Source organism: Paroedura picta, chromosome 8 (genome assembly GCF_049243985.1).
Source record: "Paroedura picta isolate Pp20150507F chromosome 8, Ppicta_v3.0, whole genome shotgun sequence".
In the NCBI taxonomy this organism is placed as follows: Eukaryota; Metazoa; Chordata; class Lepidosauria; order Squamata; family Gekkonidae; genus Paroedura; species Paroedura picta.
The window spans coordinates 27,840,057-27,859,884 of record NC_135376.1 but is presented as its reverse complement, the minus strand read 5'-3'; the positions used below and the strand labels follow the sequence as shown (position 1 = coordinate 27,859,884).

The 19,828-nt window shown below is 39.9% G+C and overlaps 1 protein-coding gene across 6 annotated transcripts in view; it reads right to left on the bottom strand.

Moving 5' to 3' along the window:
* The window catches only part of TRIP12 (thyroid hormone receptor interactor 12), a 99,144-nt gene that overhangs the window by 32,968 nt on the left and 46,348 nt on the right, over positions 1 to 19,828 (bottom strand). For 3 of the 6 annotated variants that reach the window (XM_077348813.1, XM_077348814.1, XM_077348817.1), the window contains 15 exons: positions 19,088 to 19,190; positions 17,935 to 18,140; positions 14,335 to 14,418; positions 12,735 to 12,830; positions 10,529 to 10,677; positions 9,445 to 9,480; positions 9,241 to 9,336; positions 6,656 to 6,748; positions 6,347 to 6,508; positions 5,695 to 5,763; positions 5,446 to 5,611; positions 3,598 to 3,715; positions 3,326 to 3,482; positions 1,185 to 1,338; positions 354 to 582 (listed from right to left, as the gene is read on the bottom strand). In XM_077348813.1, coding sequence (XP_077204928.1) covers positions 354 to 582; positions 1,185 to 1,338; positions 3,326 to 3,482; positions 3,598 to 3,715; positions 5,446 to 5,611; positions 5,695 to 5,763; positions 6,347 to 6,508; positions 6,656 to 6,748; positions 9,241 to 9,336; positions 9,445 to 9,480; positions 10,529 to 10,677; positions 12,735 to 12,830; positions 14,335 to 14,418; positions 17,935 to 18,140; positions 19,088 to 19,190 — 1,918 coding nt within the window. The remainder of the gene's footprint in view (positions 1 to 353; positions 583 to 1,184; positions 1,339 to 3,325; positions 3,483 to 3,597; positions 3,716 to 5,445; positions 5,612 to 5,694; positions 5,764 to 6,346; positions 6,509 to 6,655; positions 6,749 to 9,240; positions 9,337 to 9,444; positions 9,481 to 10,528; positions 10,678 to 12,734; positions 12,831 to 14,334; positions 14,419 to 17,934; positions 18,141 to 19,087; positions 19,191 to 19,828) is intronic. The other 3 variants (XM_077348815.1, XM_077348816.1, XM_077348818.1) reach the window with 1 other exon arrangement.

Here is a 19,828-nt window from a genome sequence, read left to right as displayed (position 1 = left end):
ATATTCATAGCTCCTTCCTTTCCTCTCTCATATTACTGCCTTTATCAGTTTTGGTCTTTTTCCAGCCCCATCTTCCAGCAGAACATGTTCTGTCCCTTCCCATACCTGTTTTAAGCTCTGCTAATGTGGACAAGGCTAAAAGGAGAATTGAGAAAATGCCATGTTATCCTTTCAATGTCATAAAGGACAATCTGTGATATTCTGTTTCCAGAGGGTGGTGTCTGAGGTATACTAAGGAGTAATGGTTAGTACTTTGGTTCCTTTTCTTCCTCCAGTTCTAGCCAAAACTGACTGCTAGATTAAGAATCAGACTCTAATAGCATTGAAAATATAATGGGTCTTAACACAATTACCTTGATACGGCATGATTTTTCAGTACATCCTTCAGAAGTTCAGCATCAGCAAAATATATTATCCTAAGAATTGCTCTAAGGCACTTGTGTCTAACAGCAGGTCCAGCTGAAGAACTGTACACTTCATAGAGAACACCAAACAACGTTTTAATAAATGATTTAGCCAGTTCTGGATCTTCTTTCATTAACTGTGCTCGAGCATCATCTTTCTTTGATTCTGGATGTCCACCTGCAGAAGAACAGATTGATTGTTGTGTCTTTGGAAAAGTTAAATTATAATTCATATTACAAACCACAAGCTGTACAGACACTTTTCCAGACTTAGGTGCATGCAGAGATATATTATGTTCTTAAAATTTTACATTTTTTTACCATAATGCAATATGCTAACAACTCTAGTGTTTAGCTAAGGCTTTGCTCTCTTTATTCCACAATGATCTGTAACACTGACAGATCTAATCTCCTCGCTGCAATTTCACACATTTTTATATGATATGACAATGTATTTGGTTATAACTTCACCATTTAATGCAAATTAGCAGTGGCTATATCCAGTCTTAGCAAGCCACCCTAATATACTAGAGCTATTATCACTCCGGAGGCTAGAATATGCAGCCCACCATGTCATAACATACAAAAGTTGTGAAAATAAATTTCCTGGCTGAATTATAAAAGCACATTCAAAAGGGAAACTGGTACTCACTCTGCATAATTGCAACATACACAGTCTAAAGTGCAATCTCTTTCCCAGCAAGACATCTGAAGCCACAAGATGTTATACAGGAAGTTGCTTTCAGTAGGGAGGATTTAAAAAAAATCACAGATACTTACTAGTGTTAGTATTGGCTAGAGGATTAGGTTTTCTCTGAATGGCACGTGCTGTTCCAGTATCCTCATTGATCTGCTGCATAGAATTAAAGTCAATTGTATAAACACGCCCCAATGTAGACAAGCTTATCTCATCCTCACCAACTTGATGGGCTGCCTGAGGACAAAAACACAAAAACAGGCATCAAATGACTTTTCCTTTCTCCTGTAGTGAGTATACAACACCTCATTTAAAAGAAGGATATTTTCAAATTTGCTTTGTAAGTATTATCCAAAGGCATGCTAATAGAAAGATACAGACATGAATGTCCAGACAAAAATCCTTTTCTCACTTCAAGACTATAGGAAATTATCTAATACAAATGTGTCTAGCATCTCAATGAATAGACACCAACACAATTAATTAGAAATCCTAAAAGGTCCAATGGTGCACTGTGGGCAAAGAATCCAAGACATCTACCGCCCTCGCAGTAAAGCCAGACAAAAAGGAGTAGGAAGTAGAAGATGCCTCCTGTTCCAGTTCTGGTCACTGTATCTCAAGAAAGATATTGCAAAGCTTGAAAAAGTAGAGGACAGAAATGAATATGGTAAAGAAATTGGAGCACTTGCCCTATAAAAAAAGACGAAGGAGACTTGGACTTTTCAGTCTACAAATATTTAGCAATATCAGGCAGTATGATAGGTGTTTATAGTATACATAGAGTGAAGAACGCAGATAGTACTATTTCTCTTTCTCCTATAATACCTGAACTTGGAAATACCCAACAATGTTGATGGGTAATTGATAAAAGGAAATGTTTTTCTACTCAATGAATAAACAATGGATTTCACTATCAGCAGATGTAGTGCATAGATAAACGGCAGACTGATCAACAGGCCCATCTGTGATTCATAGCAACAACAACTAGCAGGAAGCATCAGGGCCTCTATGCTCTGCTTTTTGGTCCTCCAAGCCAAATGGATGACTGTTGCATAAAACAGGATGATGGATGAGACCAGGCTTTCTCAACCAGGGTCTCGTGAAACCCTGGGTTTCTTGACAGCCTGGAAGGGTTAATTTTTAATATATATATTTAATTTGTTAAACATTTACAGGATGATATGATCATTTATGGTCATGATGACCCCCCCTCAAAATGGTCGATATAGGCCTGGGAGGAGTGGGAATGGGAAGGTCCCTCGGTGGGCGTGTACACAGCTATGCTTCCCAGCCATATTCAGCACGACTGTGCCACTTCTGGGGTTCCCTAAAGCCTGAAGAATGTGACAGGGGTTTCTCAATGGTAAAAAAGTTGAGTAGGGTAAGACTAGAAAGACCACTGGTCTGATACAGCTGGGCTCTTATATTCAGAGCTGACTAGGGATGGGGACAAACCTAAAAAAATCTGGCTTGGGATGGTTCCAAAACGGAGCCCAAAGGCCCCAATTTGAACCAAGCCAGTCCACTGAGTTCAGTTTCCCCTTTCTTGCAGTCATGTTCGGGAGAAGGGGGGAGTCACTCTGGAAGGGCTAAGTGACTGGTAGTCATTTAACTCATCCATTGCACTCTCCCCTGCTTACAAGTGGGCAGAAATAGATCCCATGGGTTTAATGGCTCACAGTCATTTAAACCTAATGGCTGGTGGGCAGACCTGCCCCACTGTTAGTTTTTAAAAGCTGCCAGCCATTTCAACCTAATTGGTCAGCTGAGGACATCATGCCGATCAACTATTAGGTTTAAATGGCCCCAAACAGCCCAACTGAACTTGACAAAAGTCGAGTAAATGTTTGGAGAAGGCACTTTCCTCAAACAATGGTTCAGGGCTCTGGACCAGCACAAGTTTGTGCCAGATTTTGGCTTGTGAGCTGGTTCATATCCATCCCTAGTGCTGACTAAATCTTTCTGTAAAAATAATTAGATTCCTAATGGGAAGGTTTTCTCTCCATCCAATGTCTGAACTAATGGAAAATAGCAGATAAGACAAAATGACCTATTAACAAAGGGTCAGATGTATGTATGTTTACCCTGAATATATTATTTCATTCCAGAATTGAAGTCTGATACATATTTGTTAAACAGTGTATACATTTAGGACAAAGACCAAAAGCAGACATTTAGGCCCTTGTATAAAATGGAGATGTTACAGATAAGCTGGAGTTACTACCTCAATTATCCGGCTATCAATTCTGTTATAGGGATGCCATAGTCCCCTGTCATCTCGCCACTGCCATATTGCACCATCTGTATTTTGGGCATTCCCTTTCTTTAGCATTGTGTCAACAGCAAATATTCCTTCTTTAGGCAGGCATGGCATCAGCTCACTAGAAACAAGACATTGTTGCATGTTAACTGTTACTTTTGCTAACAGCCTTTTAGCAAGTTAAGCAATGGTTGTGTTCTAACTGAAACATAAAAAGGTAACAAGAGAAAACCTACCAGATAAGTGAAGTAAGCTCATACAGTTCTTGAGGGCTTCTTGGAACAAGGTCTATTTGTTCCTGACAACTTCCATTTGAGGCTCCACAAAGAAGAAAGTGAAGTGTTTCTGCAATATCTTTTGAAAAATATTATTTTCTAAGTATTTTATGTTCCACTAGACACAGTTAAAACAGGTTTAGAAAAAAATAATTTATTTCTTTAAGAATCAACTTAACCTAAACAGTAACCAAGATCAACATTTACTAACTGCAATCCAGACCCCCTAGAGAATAGATACGATGCTCCCATTGCTGATTGTACCTATAGAGATATTTGCATGTACAGGTTATAACAAACCACTACAAAAATGTAAGAGAGACTAAGTACAGAGCTGTATTTGTATCTGGACTGATCCCAAATGAAACTATCACCTTGGAACCTTATCAAGATCTTTGGGATCACACATACTATGCACACATTTGGCCATTTCCAGGGGTAGGAAGTCGATGTATTTGGTAGAGACAAAGGAGCTGCACTATCAAGGTCTAGTACTACAAACTACATCAGCACCTCTCCCCCACACTATACAAAAGTGTTTTGTTTGGAAATGCAGGTGGCATGCCAAAGCACACTGTAAAGTCTGTCATAATCTCCAAACACCACAGGGCAGTATCTATATGTGAGCACTATTTTCTTTCTTTTTTTGCATATTTCCCTTATGTCACTGTATGCTCCCAATATGCTCTTTAGATATTTTCAGTCTCAATATACAAAAAGCAGAACAAGCATTAGGTCATATACCCAGATCTATAGAGTCAAGCAGCAAACCCAAGCTATACTTCATGGTTCTGAGTCACAACTTCCCTATTAACTAAATTCCAAAGCAATAGCTTAAATCAGAACAGGTACATATGTGAATATTACTGCTGAACACATTATTTTTACATAAAAGGGGAGAAATGACTTGTTAATTTGTGGTTTTAAGAACTGAGTAAATAAAGAAAATTTTCTCTTAGACAGGATTTGATAATAAAATAAAATTGCAATAAACTCATAGGAAAGTCTTTTATACACTAGTAATTTGAATTAATTGTATCTCTGCTGCTGAGAAATTTGAAAACTTAACTGATATCCTATTTTATCCTTATTCATCTTAAGAGACTTTTTTCTGAACGTTTATCTTTAAAAAATTGTTTTTAAAAAGTTCTGTCTGCTCTGATGGACTCAGCACTAAAGAGAACGTCTTCCTTGCTCCTGAGTTTTATCACCTCTCTTTTCTAAACCCAATGACCAGGTCAGGCCTGGCCAGAGGGGCTTTTCCTGAAGTCTATCTGGTATGATATTCCTCCAAATCTCTGATCCCTGCAAGATCAGAGATTATTAACTTATTGTCTCTAGCTAGACCTATCTACATTTGTACAAAGTTGAGCATTTGTATAAAGTAAGTCTGGAGAACAACTGAATTGACTTCCTCCCTTCCTGCCTCTTCCTGCCCAGAGAGGGGAAAAAAGCTTTTAAAGTATAGACTGAAGGTTTGCTCATTTCAAACCTTGGGGGGCGGGGGGGGGGCTTTCTTTGTATACTTCAAGGAATACTGGTTGATTGCATTACTTTAATGCTAAAGAATTAAACAAACAGAATTTGTATCATTAACAGTAAAGGAAAAGTTCTGCTTAAATATTTTTTGTATTCTTTTACAACCACGACATTTCTCCTTTCTATACACCTATGGGTTAAACTGTAATCTTAATGTTTAGTGCAGCAGCTTCATTTGCTTTTTAAAAACATTTACTCAACCAATCCTGCGGAAATTGTACAAGACTGGTATAACAGAATTTCATGGAGAACAAAATTGGAGGCACTCACTTTGCTTCATAAGTTGAACTGCTAGTGTAGGACAGTTGGAACACATTAGGGAGAACATGCGCACCACCATGATGAACATCCCTGAGCTCAGAATTGGAGGAGTCACTACTAGGAGCTGCTGAATATTTGTGAGCAAATCCTTTGAGGCAACCTGCTGGAGCAAATTCTTTAAGAAAAGAAAGAAAGGTTAAAGATAATTCAAATCAAAGTAACTCCAATGGGCTTCTAAAAGAAGTAAGAAAATGTTACCTCCTCATGCTGGAAGTTGTCTACCAGGCGTGCAAAACAGAGGCAAGTGCTTTCTACTGACTTTTTGTCCTAAAGAAATGGAAAAATATTAGAGTTCAATATGTAGATTTACAGCATGTCAGGCATACCAATAATGTCTTGGGACTGTCAAGGTTTGCATACTTAGTGGGATCTGGAGCAAGTCAAACCTGAATACTACCTAGAAGCTACAATGACTAAACATTGTGCTTGAGTTACATCACAAGAAGACAAGAGTCACTGGCAAAGGCAATAATGCTAGGAAAAGCTGAAAGCAGGCAAAGAGGAAGACCCAACACAAGACTGCAAGATGTGAGCAAGGCAGTTAACAATAGGATGTCTTGGAGGCCATTAATTCATAAGTTGGAAGCAATCTAACAGCACGTAACACACAACACAACTGTGAAATAACAACAACAACAAATCACATATAGACCAACTCTGGCACCTTAATAACTACAGCTCAAGCAGGTTGGACAAACTTCTGCTTGATTTTGGCTACAAAAATCACATTTGACTGCATTTACTGCACTGTCCTGTCATTGTAGGTAACTGTCTTCATAGCACATATAGGACCCTTTACAGAGAATAAAGACCTTCAAAAGATAATTGCAGTTGTCAAGCAGTTTCTGACCTGGTGAGTTAGCCTTTGTGTAAGCAATGGTAGAGAGTCTGCAACAAAGTGAAACTCATCAGGAGTGATGCTCTGGCAGCAGTTGGCAGCAATTGCTAATGCATTCCTCTGGGCATTTATGCTGAAAAACTCCAGATACAGCAAACAGTCCGCCAAGCCTCCCTATAATACAAAAAAAGTGAAGCAGACATGGATTTCTGTACCAGTGAGACAGGAAGTAACAGCTGCTTAGGGAAGAACTCAAAAACTCTAATGACTAAGAAACAAAAAGATTTAAAAATTTCCTTTTTAATTTAAAGAAATACTTACTGCCTGCAGAATAGCTTTACTATGTCTACGCGATAACATCTCCAAGGCAGTCAGTGCCTGCTCTGCCACATCAATACACTGAATAACTTGCAGCTAGAACAAATGAAAGCAATTTACTTAGTCTGTTTTCAATGTGATTTGGAAGAAGATTAGAAACTGATCTGCAATGTCAATCCTTTTCAGAAACCCTATTCTCAAGCTGTATTTTATCAGCTTCCATTATTTCAAACACACTGTTGATCCAAACCATGCGGTCATTTATTTAATAATTTAATGCTTATATTCACTTTGGCATCAAAAGTGTTATACTTTTGCGGAACATTTAATAGTGACATTTCTTTAATTGTTCCCCCCAAACCACAGATATTAATAGCCTTGGTTTTGATTCACTTCTTAATTGCATGCTTAAAAATGAAAGCTTGACTGTATGTATGTATGTATGTATGTATGTATGTATGTATGTATGTATGTATGTATGTATGTATGTATGTATGTATGTATGTATGTATGTATGTATGTATGTATGTTTCTGTAACTATCTCCCCGCATATCTGGCTTGGGATGGTTTGCAGCATTTAAGGCCATACAAAGTTTGTATCATTCAGCCTATTGGAATTGGTGGAGCAAAGTGCTCTTTGGAGGTTACAGTCATCCACCTTATGCACATTATTCAACATTTGTTTTTAAATTCCTCTTAAAATCAAATAAAGGTCACAGAAAGCAAACCCAGAAACTGACTCCTTTAAAACATACCAGTGACAGACAACTTAGGAGGACTAACTAGACAGTACAGCTCTATAACGGGTCCTCAACATGGTGCCTGTGGGCACCATGGCTCCCACCCAGTGCTTTTAGAAAGTTGGTAGTTGAGATGGTTCTTTTGCCAGGCAAGGCTTCTTATTAGCTACTGGAGATATAATTGGTTGTGGAAGTCTTTAAAAACATTGCTTTGGCAGCAGTAGGGTCTTCCTTGTGAGACTGAAGGTAAGCTGGGGCAGACATTTTGTGGCTAGCTTCACCTCATGCTGCAGCTGTTTTGTGGTAGATATTTGTGGCTGCAACCACCACATTGTGTCAGAATTCCAAAAGTGGCATAAGCAACCCAAACAAAAGAATGACCAAGAACTAGATCAGTTTTCTTACACTGGGGTCTGGGGTACATTCTTGGAATGGGAGCAAGGACTCTTTATTTCATGGGAAGGGGTTAGAATCAGCTTCCCTCCTCTCCTTCAAAAGGTGGCAACTCATAAAGCTTCTGCCATCTGCAGTCACCTAGCTTCCAGATCACTTTTGAGCTCTGATTGACTGCGGGGAACCAATAGCTCCACAATAGTAAACTGATTGTTTAAGTGACACCAAGGAAGTACAAGCTTAATGCAGTCATCGTAGTGTTATGAGCTCCAACCAGGAACTCCCTAGGTTCTCAGAAATTCTAAAGAAAAATATGATAATTCCAGGTTTGCTTACAAAAATATTTTTAAACAACACACTGAAGATACAGACTAAGCTTCATTAGCTGAGCCTCTAGCATGCATGGACATAGCAAAGTTTACCAGAATCTGAGACCACAGGTATAAATACTACATATCTTATACCCTAAATGCTGGCTATGAGTTAATTCATCATTAATTAAGCTATTCCAAACACTTGGGTGACCTAGGATGACTGACACGTTGCTGACAATGACAATTCAGGCTTTGAAAATAAGCTCTGCTATAATAAGAATGAAAGAGAAAACGTCCCCTTGAGAGTGGCTAACACTGTCCTCTCACAAGACTTAAGGCAACTAACTACAAGCAGGTAACAGCAATGGAGTCACCTACGTCATACACATAGTTACTTCCAATCTAAAATACTGATTTCACTTTTTTTCCCCCAATGGAAAGGCACAGTTGCTATTTCACATCCATATTGGTCTTTAAATGTATACTAGAAATCCATGCTATGACATGTGCTGTGGTAGTGTTGTGTCTTTTTAGAATTTCTTGGGAAAGCTCAGCATTTTTTGAAGACCTTCCGCCTCCTTTTCAGTTAATCTCTACCAATAAAGCATTAACCAATAAGGAAGTTTCTTGCCAGTTTAAATTCCAATCAAGGGGTAAGTGATTAAAATTTAGGCTAAGGCCGTTCGTAGACCTGCAGTGTCAACCACCCTTCTCTTGAGGTTTGCCTTTGTAGGTCATATGCGGTCAACACAAGTATTTTATTAATGTTGCTTTTGAAATGCAGCTGACGTGGTTCTTACCCTTATTGTTTTAGCACTCAAGAGCAGAAGACACCACAGCATTTTGAAAAGGGACTGCCATGACGAACATTTCTGAGGAAGTCGGGGAGGGTCAGGGATTCTTAAATTTTTAAAAATAAAGAGAGGATCATGCTAAAGTCGTGAACTGCTGCTCTAGACCGAATATCAATTGGAAGCTTTTGGGGAACACTGTTGCCCTCCCTAAAGAAATCATAGTTCATCCAGCAGAGTTTAATTCTTAATAAAACAGTATATATAACCCAACCAGCAGCATGAGAAAGACTATTTCTGAAGGTTTTCAAATGCAATCTCTATTTCATATTAATATAGTAAATCTTACCTTTTCCAAAAACACAGGAATTGCATCTACCACAACAGCAGATGACCTGGGAAGTGCTTCCATCATATAGGTTAAGGCTCGACAAGCGTGATTCATCTAAAGGAAGACAATTTCCATTATTATGCTGAATACATGGACTGCTAGGCATCACTTTTAAGGATTTACCTGCAGATGCATTTAACTAACTTTGCCTAAAATACTTACAATGTCAAAATTGTGTTCCATCTGCAGCAGTGTTATCTATAAAAAATATAAATCAAATAGTTGTCAGACTCATCGTTACACATTCTAGAAGTTTTATTAACTTACACAAACAACACATTTTTGTCACAAATAAATATAGAGACCAGCTCTTCAAAGTTTCAAGAACAACGATCAGTGTTTCTAGTGGAAAATATTTCTGATTGGATAGTCTGTGCTTGAGATCCTGCCTAAAGATTAGACAAAATATCAAACAGGTGAAAATATATCCTGCTTATCCTGATGACAGAACTTGTAGACTGTTTCAGAGGATGACCATGTTGGTCTGCAGCAGAAGAGCTAGATTCTAGTCCAGTGGTACTTTAGAGACTAGCGTGTTTGAGTTATTCCCTATTGAGAGTCAAAGCTCCTTTTGTCAAATCTGACAAAGGAACTTTTGACCCTCAAAAGCTTATAACTCAAAAATCTTATTGGTCTTATCATGCAATCCTTGTCACACTATAAGCTAGTTTTTGAATACTAAACAATGCTTGACAGAACACCAATCCAATTCTACAGCAATATAGTTATTCTGTGACAAGCCAAATGCCCAAGACTTTAGCTACAAGTTGGAACGGCCTAGCAGTGATGGCATTAAATTCTAAAGAGCAACTATATAAAATGAAAAAACAATCAAATGAAATCTTAGATCTGAGGTTTCCATTCCAAGTAATGAGGATTTGCTCTGAAAATTAACAACTAAATCCCAGAACTGCCAGCTTCCCTACATTGGAAGAAACCAGTAAATCTTATTCTAATGGCCTGCATTGACCAATTTATTACTTGGCTCTTCCCATCCTAGTTAAAAGACTTCATGTATCCTGCCTAAGCAATGGTTAGAATACGATGGGGTTTAAAGCAATAAATCTTATCATTCGTAACAATGGAAACCTGCTTCTACAGGTGTTTTTACTGTATCTGCTCTCAGGTAGCTCTAGTTCTTTCTAAGCCATTTCTAGATCCAACCTAATTACTGAGTCATCTACTGTGTGCACAGGAGAAACAAAAGCATATTAATTTCAGAGGATAATTGAAAAGCAATCCTTACCAAAGCTGGTACAACACTCTTGACCGGAAAACCTCCCAAAGTTTCTTCATTTCCCATGACCAACAACTGACACATTTCAATCACAGACTGCAACTGCTGGCTTTCATCAGTAGCCTGGAGCCCCTGTAGAAGTTGCTGGGCTTTAGAACCTAGGAAAAGAGAAGACAGTGCACTTAAAAAATTAAATTATTTCTGTGATATGTGGTTGATCACATAGGTGGCATACTGTGCTTTCATCACTGCTACTCACAAAGATGAATGCAAAGGAATGTTAAAGGATTCACTGCCAAATACACAATCCATACATGCTTTCAGTCACCAAGATGCACAGAACCAGGACTGATTAAAGTGTTATTTCCCTTTGATCACATAAAACAGTAAATTAAACCCTTAAAAGCCACTTTCAGTTGAAAAAAAATATATGAAGTCTTGTTGTGACCTCTGAGCTTTACTAGATTCTCTCAACCATTTATCTCAGACAGACTAATTGACCTTCACCATGTATATTCTCCTTTCTTCTCTATATCACAACTGTAATGTCATGCAAAAGATGTGGTCCCAGCCTCTTTTCACCTCAGGAAAAGTAATATGTGCTGTAGTTGCTCTTGTGAAGAGTGTCAAATGAAGGACAGAACCCTGAAGAGCACTGAATTGAATAGTGCTGCTTTCATGCACTAATTATAGTTGCCTAACTTTATTACTACTGTGGGCTTTTAAATTGCTACCTACTATTGTGTCATGGTATTATAAAATGATGCAGTCATCAAAAGAAGTGCACATGCACATGAAAGCTTATACCTAGAGGGGGGAGGCATTTAAAAGGTGTGCTCTCCCACCCCCACCCCTTTCCTGGCAGCAGAGAGCCATCTCCCATTTCCACTGCCTAAGAAGGGGGGGGGGGTATTTAAAGGGCATGCCAAGCAGCTGATCTATCAAACAGCGGTGGGGAGAAAGAAGTTTAAACACAATATGGATACCATTGATTCAACTGGTTTACAGTCCAGGGATGGGTGATTCAGCTCAGATATCATAGAATCATAGAGTTGGAAGGGGCCATACAGGCCATCTAGTCCAACCCCCTTGCTCAACGCAGGATTAGCCCTAAGCATCCTAAAGCAAAGATATGTCCAAAAAGTACCCGAATCAGTATTGATTTGGGTACTTCTTGGCTTATTTGAACCAAATTGTCCATCCCTAGTCAGAGACCAGATGAACCACTGGAACCACTGGTACTACATACCAGAAATCCTCTCATGCTGTGTATAAGCACACGTTTGTAAAGGGATTGGACATAACGATGTCTAGGTCAAATGCTGGAGCCTATGTAAAGTATGCATCACTCCCCAAAATACAGAACTTTCCACAAAAATGGCAAGGATAAATATGACAGGCTGTGCTAACAAACTGTTCAGGTTTTATTGTACATTTGGAATCAAATTTTATCCCTACAACAGTTACCTCGCTAATGTAATACATTCTTTTAGATCCAGATATTAGCAACAAAATAAAATAAAAAAGGAACAGCCTCAAGAAAGGATAAAAGTTTTCCCAAGTTATAGAACCCCTTTCTATACACACTACTAAACTGAACTGAAAGAAAATTCAAATGCAGATGAACAAAGCCAGGAGAGCCTGAAAAACAAGCATTACAAAACTAATACCAGGTTAAAATCTTTGAATTCAGAAGTGGCACGATTATTCTTATTATTTAGTCTATAGAAGTATTTCCTTAATGGCAAAAATAGATGATGCTGGGAAATCCATTAATGGATCCTCCCATCATTTAAAAAATGCTAATAGAATCTGCATCTTTCCCCCATCTCCAAAACATGGATACTTCAGTTTAATTCACCCCATCTCCTTGGTTGTTTCACTAACTAAAACTGCACATTTTTTCTTCCCTTTGTTATCAACCTTCAAAGGAAAAAGATGGTCAGAACGAGTCATTATGTTCAACTTCACTCCCACCCTGCACTTCTGAGGCCTAATAACAGTTGGAGAGATAATAGTTGCTTTTGAAATCCCTCCCCCTATGAATCAGGGTCCCTGAATGGCTTCTATTAGCATTTTAAAAACATTGAAATGATCTGATCACAGATCTCGCAGCACCTTGCCTACTCTGATGCAAATATTACAGACATTCGGTGAGAGAGGGAGAGCACAAGGATTCCAAATCTTTATGAAACAAGCAGATTAGATCACTTACTTGCTCCGCTCCCAATTGTCCGATGGAACAACTGTGACATCCGAGGACCAAGAGGGCCAAACAGATGTGGAGGAAGGCCTCTAGCTTCCAACAGAGCTAAAGGTAAACAGATTATTTGTAAGAAATTCCCAGCATTCATTTATTTCAGTGTAGTTAAAATTAGATTGCAAGGAAAAAGTAATTTTTAAAAAGATGGTAAAGTACACACATTTGACTTCACAGAACTATGAACACCATTTTAATTTGAAAGTTCTCAGATATTTTAGCACTTTTCCCCCCTCTGGGATGGGTTTTAATAGCTTGTGCTTCTGCTGACTCAAAAACTGAATCATCAGAAGCTCTAAGTTGGTGATGTTTATTAAGGTCTCTGATTTTAAATTGCTGTTACCCGAACCAATCCTTTAAAGTACTGTATGTAGATTTTTAAAAATAGATTGCTGAAATTTTATATATAGTCCAGGCTATTTAAATAAAATACTGTCTAACCCGAGAACTCTTCTTCTTCTTCTTCCTGACTGCAAATGGACAGTCCTTGTTAACAACAAGGAATCCAAATGACTTAGTCAAGAGAGGCCAGATAGAAATTAAATAATAAATAAATACAAACTATACTATTTGGGAAGGTAAATACCCTGCATTGAGAAGCATAAGTTCTGAATTCCAATTATACCGGGTCAAATGTTTTCAATTCCTAAAAAGCTATTTTCCAAATAAAGTCTGACACTACAGCTTGACTCCTGTTTTAGTAAAATCTTCAACAAAAAACCCTGAAGTTATTAGAAATACTAGCAAGTAAACCCATTGCAACCAGGAATGCAATGGGCGCTAGGATCCAGGGGACACTGGCAGGCGCAGATCTCTCTCTTGCAGCAGGAGCCATAGGAGGTAATCAGGGCGCAAGGGTCATTTGCAGTTTGGGGCTCCTTTGCAGTTTGTCTCTGTCTGTCTGTCCCTCACAGCAGGAGCCATAGCAGGTAATCAGGGGTCGTTTGTTGTTTGGCAGTGCTCTCTGTGTCTCTGTGTATCTCTCTCAGGCATCTAAGAGCAAAGTGGTTAGCCTCCAGGCAAGGAGGGCGGGTGCTGGAGAGGGAGGGCCAGTCAAACTGACCACACCCTGATTGGCCTTATTCCATCTCAAACAGCCAGGGCACTTTCCGCCCCCAGGGCTGCTTTACAAATATTAAGAGGAACAATGGATACGGATGAAATATGATGACTAAGTGATATGCAGTTCTATACAGCTTGATACATTATGTAAAATGGAACCAATTCTGTATACACTAAACAGCATCTATACCTTTAACTGTTGTTCACTGAGGTGGCTTCTGTGCAAGCATACATTGAAACTACACTTCACAGACGGCACTCCAAGAGAAGCCCCTACCCTGAAGAACTCATTAGAGGCTGTTTTCCTGCCTAATGGTCATGTGCTCTTCAGGGAGATACTCCCCCTTTCCCTCAGTCCTCGTAAGCTGCCATGAGTGTCATCAATGTGAGCTGTTTTTCTGCAGCAACTCCGAGCTAAAAATCCAACAGGTTACAGAAAGTTTTTTTAAGCAGCATTTTTTATGTTATCATGAAAGTATGCCTCAGCTTGTACCTTGCAATCTGCCCATCTCAGAATCATCCGATTCACTTTCTCCAGAAGTGGTCATGCCCACAGCCCCAGCAACAGAACTAGAAGCTAAAGAGAAAAAGAGAGAACATTTTGTAATATGTTAAATCAGTTGTAAATATATAAACGGCACAGGAATTCAACGCTTCCTGAAATCTCCATTGAAAGTAGTAAAATAATATTTTTAATAGACTTCAGAGGAGTAATAGTGAGCATTTTAAAAGTTAATTTTTTATCTTGACCACCAATGACAAAAAGATTGCAACTCAAAGTTACTTAAGGTAACTGGCAAACTGGAAGTATGCTCAGCATCAAGACCATTGCCTCCAAACTAAGATGGGTCAGGCAAAAGGAATATTTGTTTGACCCCCTCCCTCTCCGCTTTCCCAAACAACACAGAGAGTTGGGCAACTTAATCGATAATGTCTCTGGTTTAAAGATTTTAAAACTTTAGTAATTTAATTTCTATTTGCATTGGATTTTTATAGATTTTTATAGTAATCCGACCGGAGTCTTATGGGCAGGAGAGGCAGACGATAAATAGATAAATACAAACATAGATAAAAATAACTTGGTTCATGGAAATTAAACATGTAGTAGTTTTTATAAAAGCCACAGCAGTAAAAGAAAAAGAGAAAATGTCAACCACGAACCCCTAAGACAAGCAGGCATTTGTTTAGTTTGTCAAAAGGTTTGCAGTAAGTAGAAAGGCAATAAAAACAGAGCCAGTGAGGTGTTACATGCAACAACTAACTACTAAGAGAATGTCTTTGCCTTTAAATTGATAGATCTACAAACTGATAAAAGATGAGAAGAATTGGTTCTTACATGCCAAAGGAGGCTCAAAACGGCTTATAGTCACCTTCCCTTTCCTCTCCCCACAACAGACACCCTGTGAGGTGGGTGAGGCTGAGAGAGCCCTGGTATTACAGTTTTATCAGTGCTGTAGCGAGCCCAAGGTCACCCAGCTGGCTGCATGTGGGGAAGTGCAGAATCGAACCCAGCATGCCAGATTAGAAGTCCACACTTCTAACCACTACACCAAACTGGCTTATTAAAACTTGTGCAAATGTAATGCTGATTCCCTTTTAGGGGGTCTAAGGCAACAGAAAATTATTCTTCATGGGTTTGAATTAACAATGCCTTAGGCATGGCTTAAAGGGAGCCAACCTTAACTTTTAGCACCAAGTTTCCTATTTAACCTGGATATGGATTCAATATTAAAAAGAGATTTTATAGTTCCAAGGTACAAATCCAAAGTAATCATCAGCTATCAAGTAGTTATTATTACAACATACCTGTTGCAGAAGTAATGCAAGTTAATCCTATACAGCACAACTATCCAAATGGCCTCAGATACTATAATTGATACTATAGAAACTAGATTGACTCTGTGTGTGTGTGTTGGGGGGGGGTATGCCACTTATGGTGACCCTATGAATTATTTCCAAAACATCCTATCATTAACAGTATTGCTCAGGTGTCTTGCAAACTGAGGGCTGTGGTTTCCTTTATTGAGTCAATCATCTCAATCCACCTCTATGGAAGCGCAGATCATGAGTGTAGCCTACTGGCATTTAACCAGCTATGCCAGGCAAGGCTACTAGTGCCCTACCTGTCCCCAGAACACCTGGCCATGGTGATCCATGCAACGGTCACTTCCAGAATCGACTTCTGTAACTCACTCTATGCTGGCCTACCCTTGTCCCTGACCCAGAAATTGCAACTGGTACAAAATGCAGCTGCTAGAGTCCTCACAGGAACATCTTGGAGCAGTGGTCCCCAACCCCCGGTTCGGGGACTGGTACCGGTCTGTGGATCAGTTGGTACTGGGCCGCAGCTCCTCCTCGTCCTCCTCCCCGGCTGCTGCCCTGGGAGCTGCACTGCCACTCTGCCGCTGGCTCACCTTTGGTGCTCTCCAGCGGCCATCATGGCTGGGGCTCTCCCTTGGTGTGGCACTGCACAGCTGCTGCTGGCAGCGTCCCCCAGTAAGTGGTGGGAAGTCAGGGGCGCCGGCAGGAAAGCAACTGGAGCAGGGGCTCAGGTGGCGGCGACATGCCTCAGCAAAAGACTACCCTCCCCCCAGGGCCTTAGTAAAATTGTCAAACGTTGACCGGTCCCCGGTGATAAAAAGGTTGGGGACCACTGTCTTGGAGGGTTCATATCCAGCCGGTGCTGAGGCTGCTGCACTGGTTGCCAGTTGTGGCTCAGATCAGGTTCAAGGTTTTGACCTTTAAGGCCTTACATGGCCTGGACCAACATATCTGACAGACTGCCTGCTGCCTTATGCCCCCTGCAGAGTGTTACACTCTGTGGGTTCCAACTTACTAGTCATTCCTGGCCCCCAAGAGGTTCGCCTGGCCTTGACCAAGGCTTTTTCTGTGCTGGCCCTGACCTGGTGGAATAATCTCCCAAAAGAGCTGAGGGCCCTGCAAGAACTTTCTGTTTTCTGCAGGGCCTGTAAGACAGAGCTCTTCCGCCAGATCTTTGGTTGTGGTCAGAGCATGGGAGATCAAGATGGTGCTCTCTAAATCTGTAGTGGAGTTGGCATCTATAAATTGTCCCTGAGGCACAGAGAGGGGAAACTGTCGGTTGAATGGGAGGGGAGAGTTTTTCGCCAGGATACTTGTTTTAAGAAGAAGAAGAGTTGGTTCTTATATGCCACTTTTCCCTACCCGAAGGAGGCTCAAAGCGGCTTACAGTCGCCTTCCCATTCCTCTCCCCATGGGGGAGGATGGGGGGATTAAGGATTTTTATGTATTTTTTGTGGGGTATTTTTATGTGACCCACTACAAGACAGCTCGTCTGACAGTGGTGGGCAATAAATCTAAATAATAATAATAATAATAATAATAATAAGCCCCTATGCCATATATCAACTATATTTCAAGGCTTCATAAGTTTCAAAAGGCATTTGACATACCACACAGCAAGACTGCTGATCCATTGAAGCCAAATTGTAAGCCCCAATCAGAACTAGTTAGAATAAAGAAGTGTGTACTGAGGAAAGCTACAAATAGCAAAAAGCCAGAAGCTGCTAAATAACAACTGGCTTGGTTACATGTATCAGCAAAACTATGGTTTGTCTGCTCATGTCAAGCCTTGTGTTCACATATCCCCTATACACTTGGATGCCTTCTGTTTCTGGCATACTTCACAAAGGTATGGAGATAGCGGCTACCAGCTCTCTCCAGGGAGAGCAAAGGTTCTCCTTTTTCAACACCAAAAAGGCTTTGCTGGGAACTGAGAGATTTGCATGAACAAAAGCCATTTAGGACAAGGGCTACTGTAAGGAGATCAGGTAGAAAAACTAGTAGGAACTTGTCCCACAGTTTTCATAGAAACCAATTTGCCCAGAAAGTAGCCACAATGGCTGTGTGAAGGGACAGAGGATGGAAATGAGGCTTGGTTTGGAATGTTACATATAAACCTATTCTTGCCTTCCAAATGCTTTACACAGAAGATGCAGCCAGCATCCATATATATATAGAGAGATATGCCTGAGTAGTAACATAATGGAATTCCCCTCTGTAATTAAATAAGCATTTTCCCCTGCCTCATGTTACCATTACTACTTTTCCTTACCTGCAGCTCCTTGTGGAGCCTCATCAGTTCGCGCAGCTGAAGAATTAACTCCATCCTGGTTGTTATCAGGATCGGCCATTTTCTCCTGTCGGCGAGCTTCAGCTGCTCCTCTTTTGCCCAGGCCAGAGCCCCGCCGACTAGAAATGTAAGTATCATCAGAAAACCTGCCAGGTTTTATCAGTCTATGGCTCTCCAATACCAGAATTCTAGATTAAGACAGCCAATATGCAACCAGAAGGAAATAGTTCACATTCATTCTTTTCAGTTCACATTCATACTATATACACAAAAGGCTTTGAAAAGAAACCTCAGCAGACACATCTTCAAATACAACAGAACAACAAAAGCCTTGAGTAGAGCTATATTGTTAATGCCATTGTACTCATTTGCCAATCTACTGAAATTTAGACACAACAGAACTGCCTAGGCAGCAATTTCATTCTGTATGGTACCACAGAATTACTATACTAGTGAAAAGTCACCATAAGTTTTTTCAGACAAGACCAACAGTGTACCCTGAAGTACAATATTGTTATTTTTTAAAAATCTGAATACTGGCCCAAGGATGAAGAATAAATCTGCTTCTATTCACTACTTGTATGTCACAAAAGAAAATCAACATAACCTCTCTGCAACAACAATGGTGCTTAAGCCCCTATCGATTAAGATAGCCATATTTTCGTCTTCCAGAATGGCACTGACTTTCTATTCTGTTTCTCAATACATAAGGGTACAGCTTTTCTGAGATGCAGGCCAAGAAAATTCTTTCCTTAGTACTTGCTACTTTCTACACCCTAAGTATGAACTCTACCACTTAATCACTTTATAGTCTTCCATCCCACAACACTTTTACCCTAACATTTTGAAAATTATAATGTAATTTGCCTATTTTTCTTATAGAAACATATACAATATATCTGTTTCACGTCATCCATGTAATGAACAACCCATTTTAATTACAATGTTATCTTTCACCCATTGTTCATCTGCTGGAAAGGGCCACACAAATTAAGTGGCCCGGATGGCTTGTGATTTATGAATCTCAAACCATCTCTAAAAAAAGGAAAACTACCAATCAGGAAGATGTGTTCCACTATTATAGTGCTATCTTCAGAAGTTTCCTACAGCAGTAAAGTCTTGAACTGCACAATACCTGGTACTAGCACAGGAGCCCGTGGTCTTTTGCCGTGTGCTCCGCCTCAAACTGGGGAGCTCAGCAGGTGGCGATTCACTGCGCTTTTTTGATTTTCTCAAGCCTATGGGAGAAGACATAATGAACACCAGGCAATTTTGGTTTACCAAAATCATGAGCGAAAGAAATGAAGAACTATCACTTGAGCTTTAATTCCAGAAATACTTGTTCAGTGGGAAGGAAAACAAACAAAAAGGGCCAGACTAATGTAATTAAAGAGAATGAGCATGCATTTTATGAGATATCAGCCATAATTAAGACATCCCATCTTAATGCACATATAAGGCAAAAGTTACCTCAAAAGGAAAAGCCATACCTGTTACATGTCTAAGCCTCGGTTCAAAACTTTACATGTTGAGAAAGTGGCATGCTCCGTTCCCTCCCTTACACTATGGATTAAATGTATAAGCCAGATGCTTCACAGCAATAATTTTAAGGCCTGGGGAGGGGGACAAGAGAGACTGCATGGGTACAGATGTGCTACCAACTCATCTTTGCTGGGGGGGGGGGAGTTGCCACTCCATTCCATGAAAGCCAGGCAAATGTCTGATACAGTGCTACAACATTCTAATTGTTATAACAAAGCAGGCTTGTAAAATCTTTTGTACCCTCTGTTCTGCTACTCTGCATCCCACCTGGATTGTAAAAAACCTACAAAATAGGAGTATGTATATAACTGGGAACTTACAAAAACCATGTGCA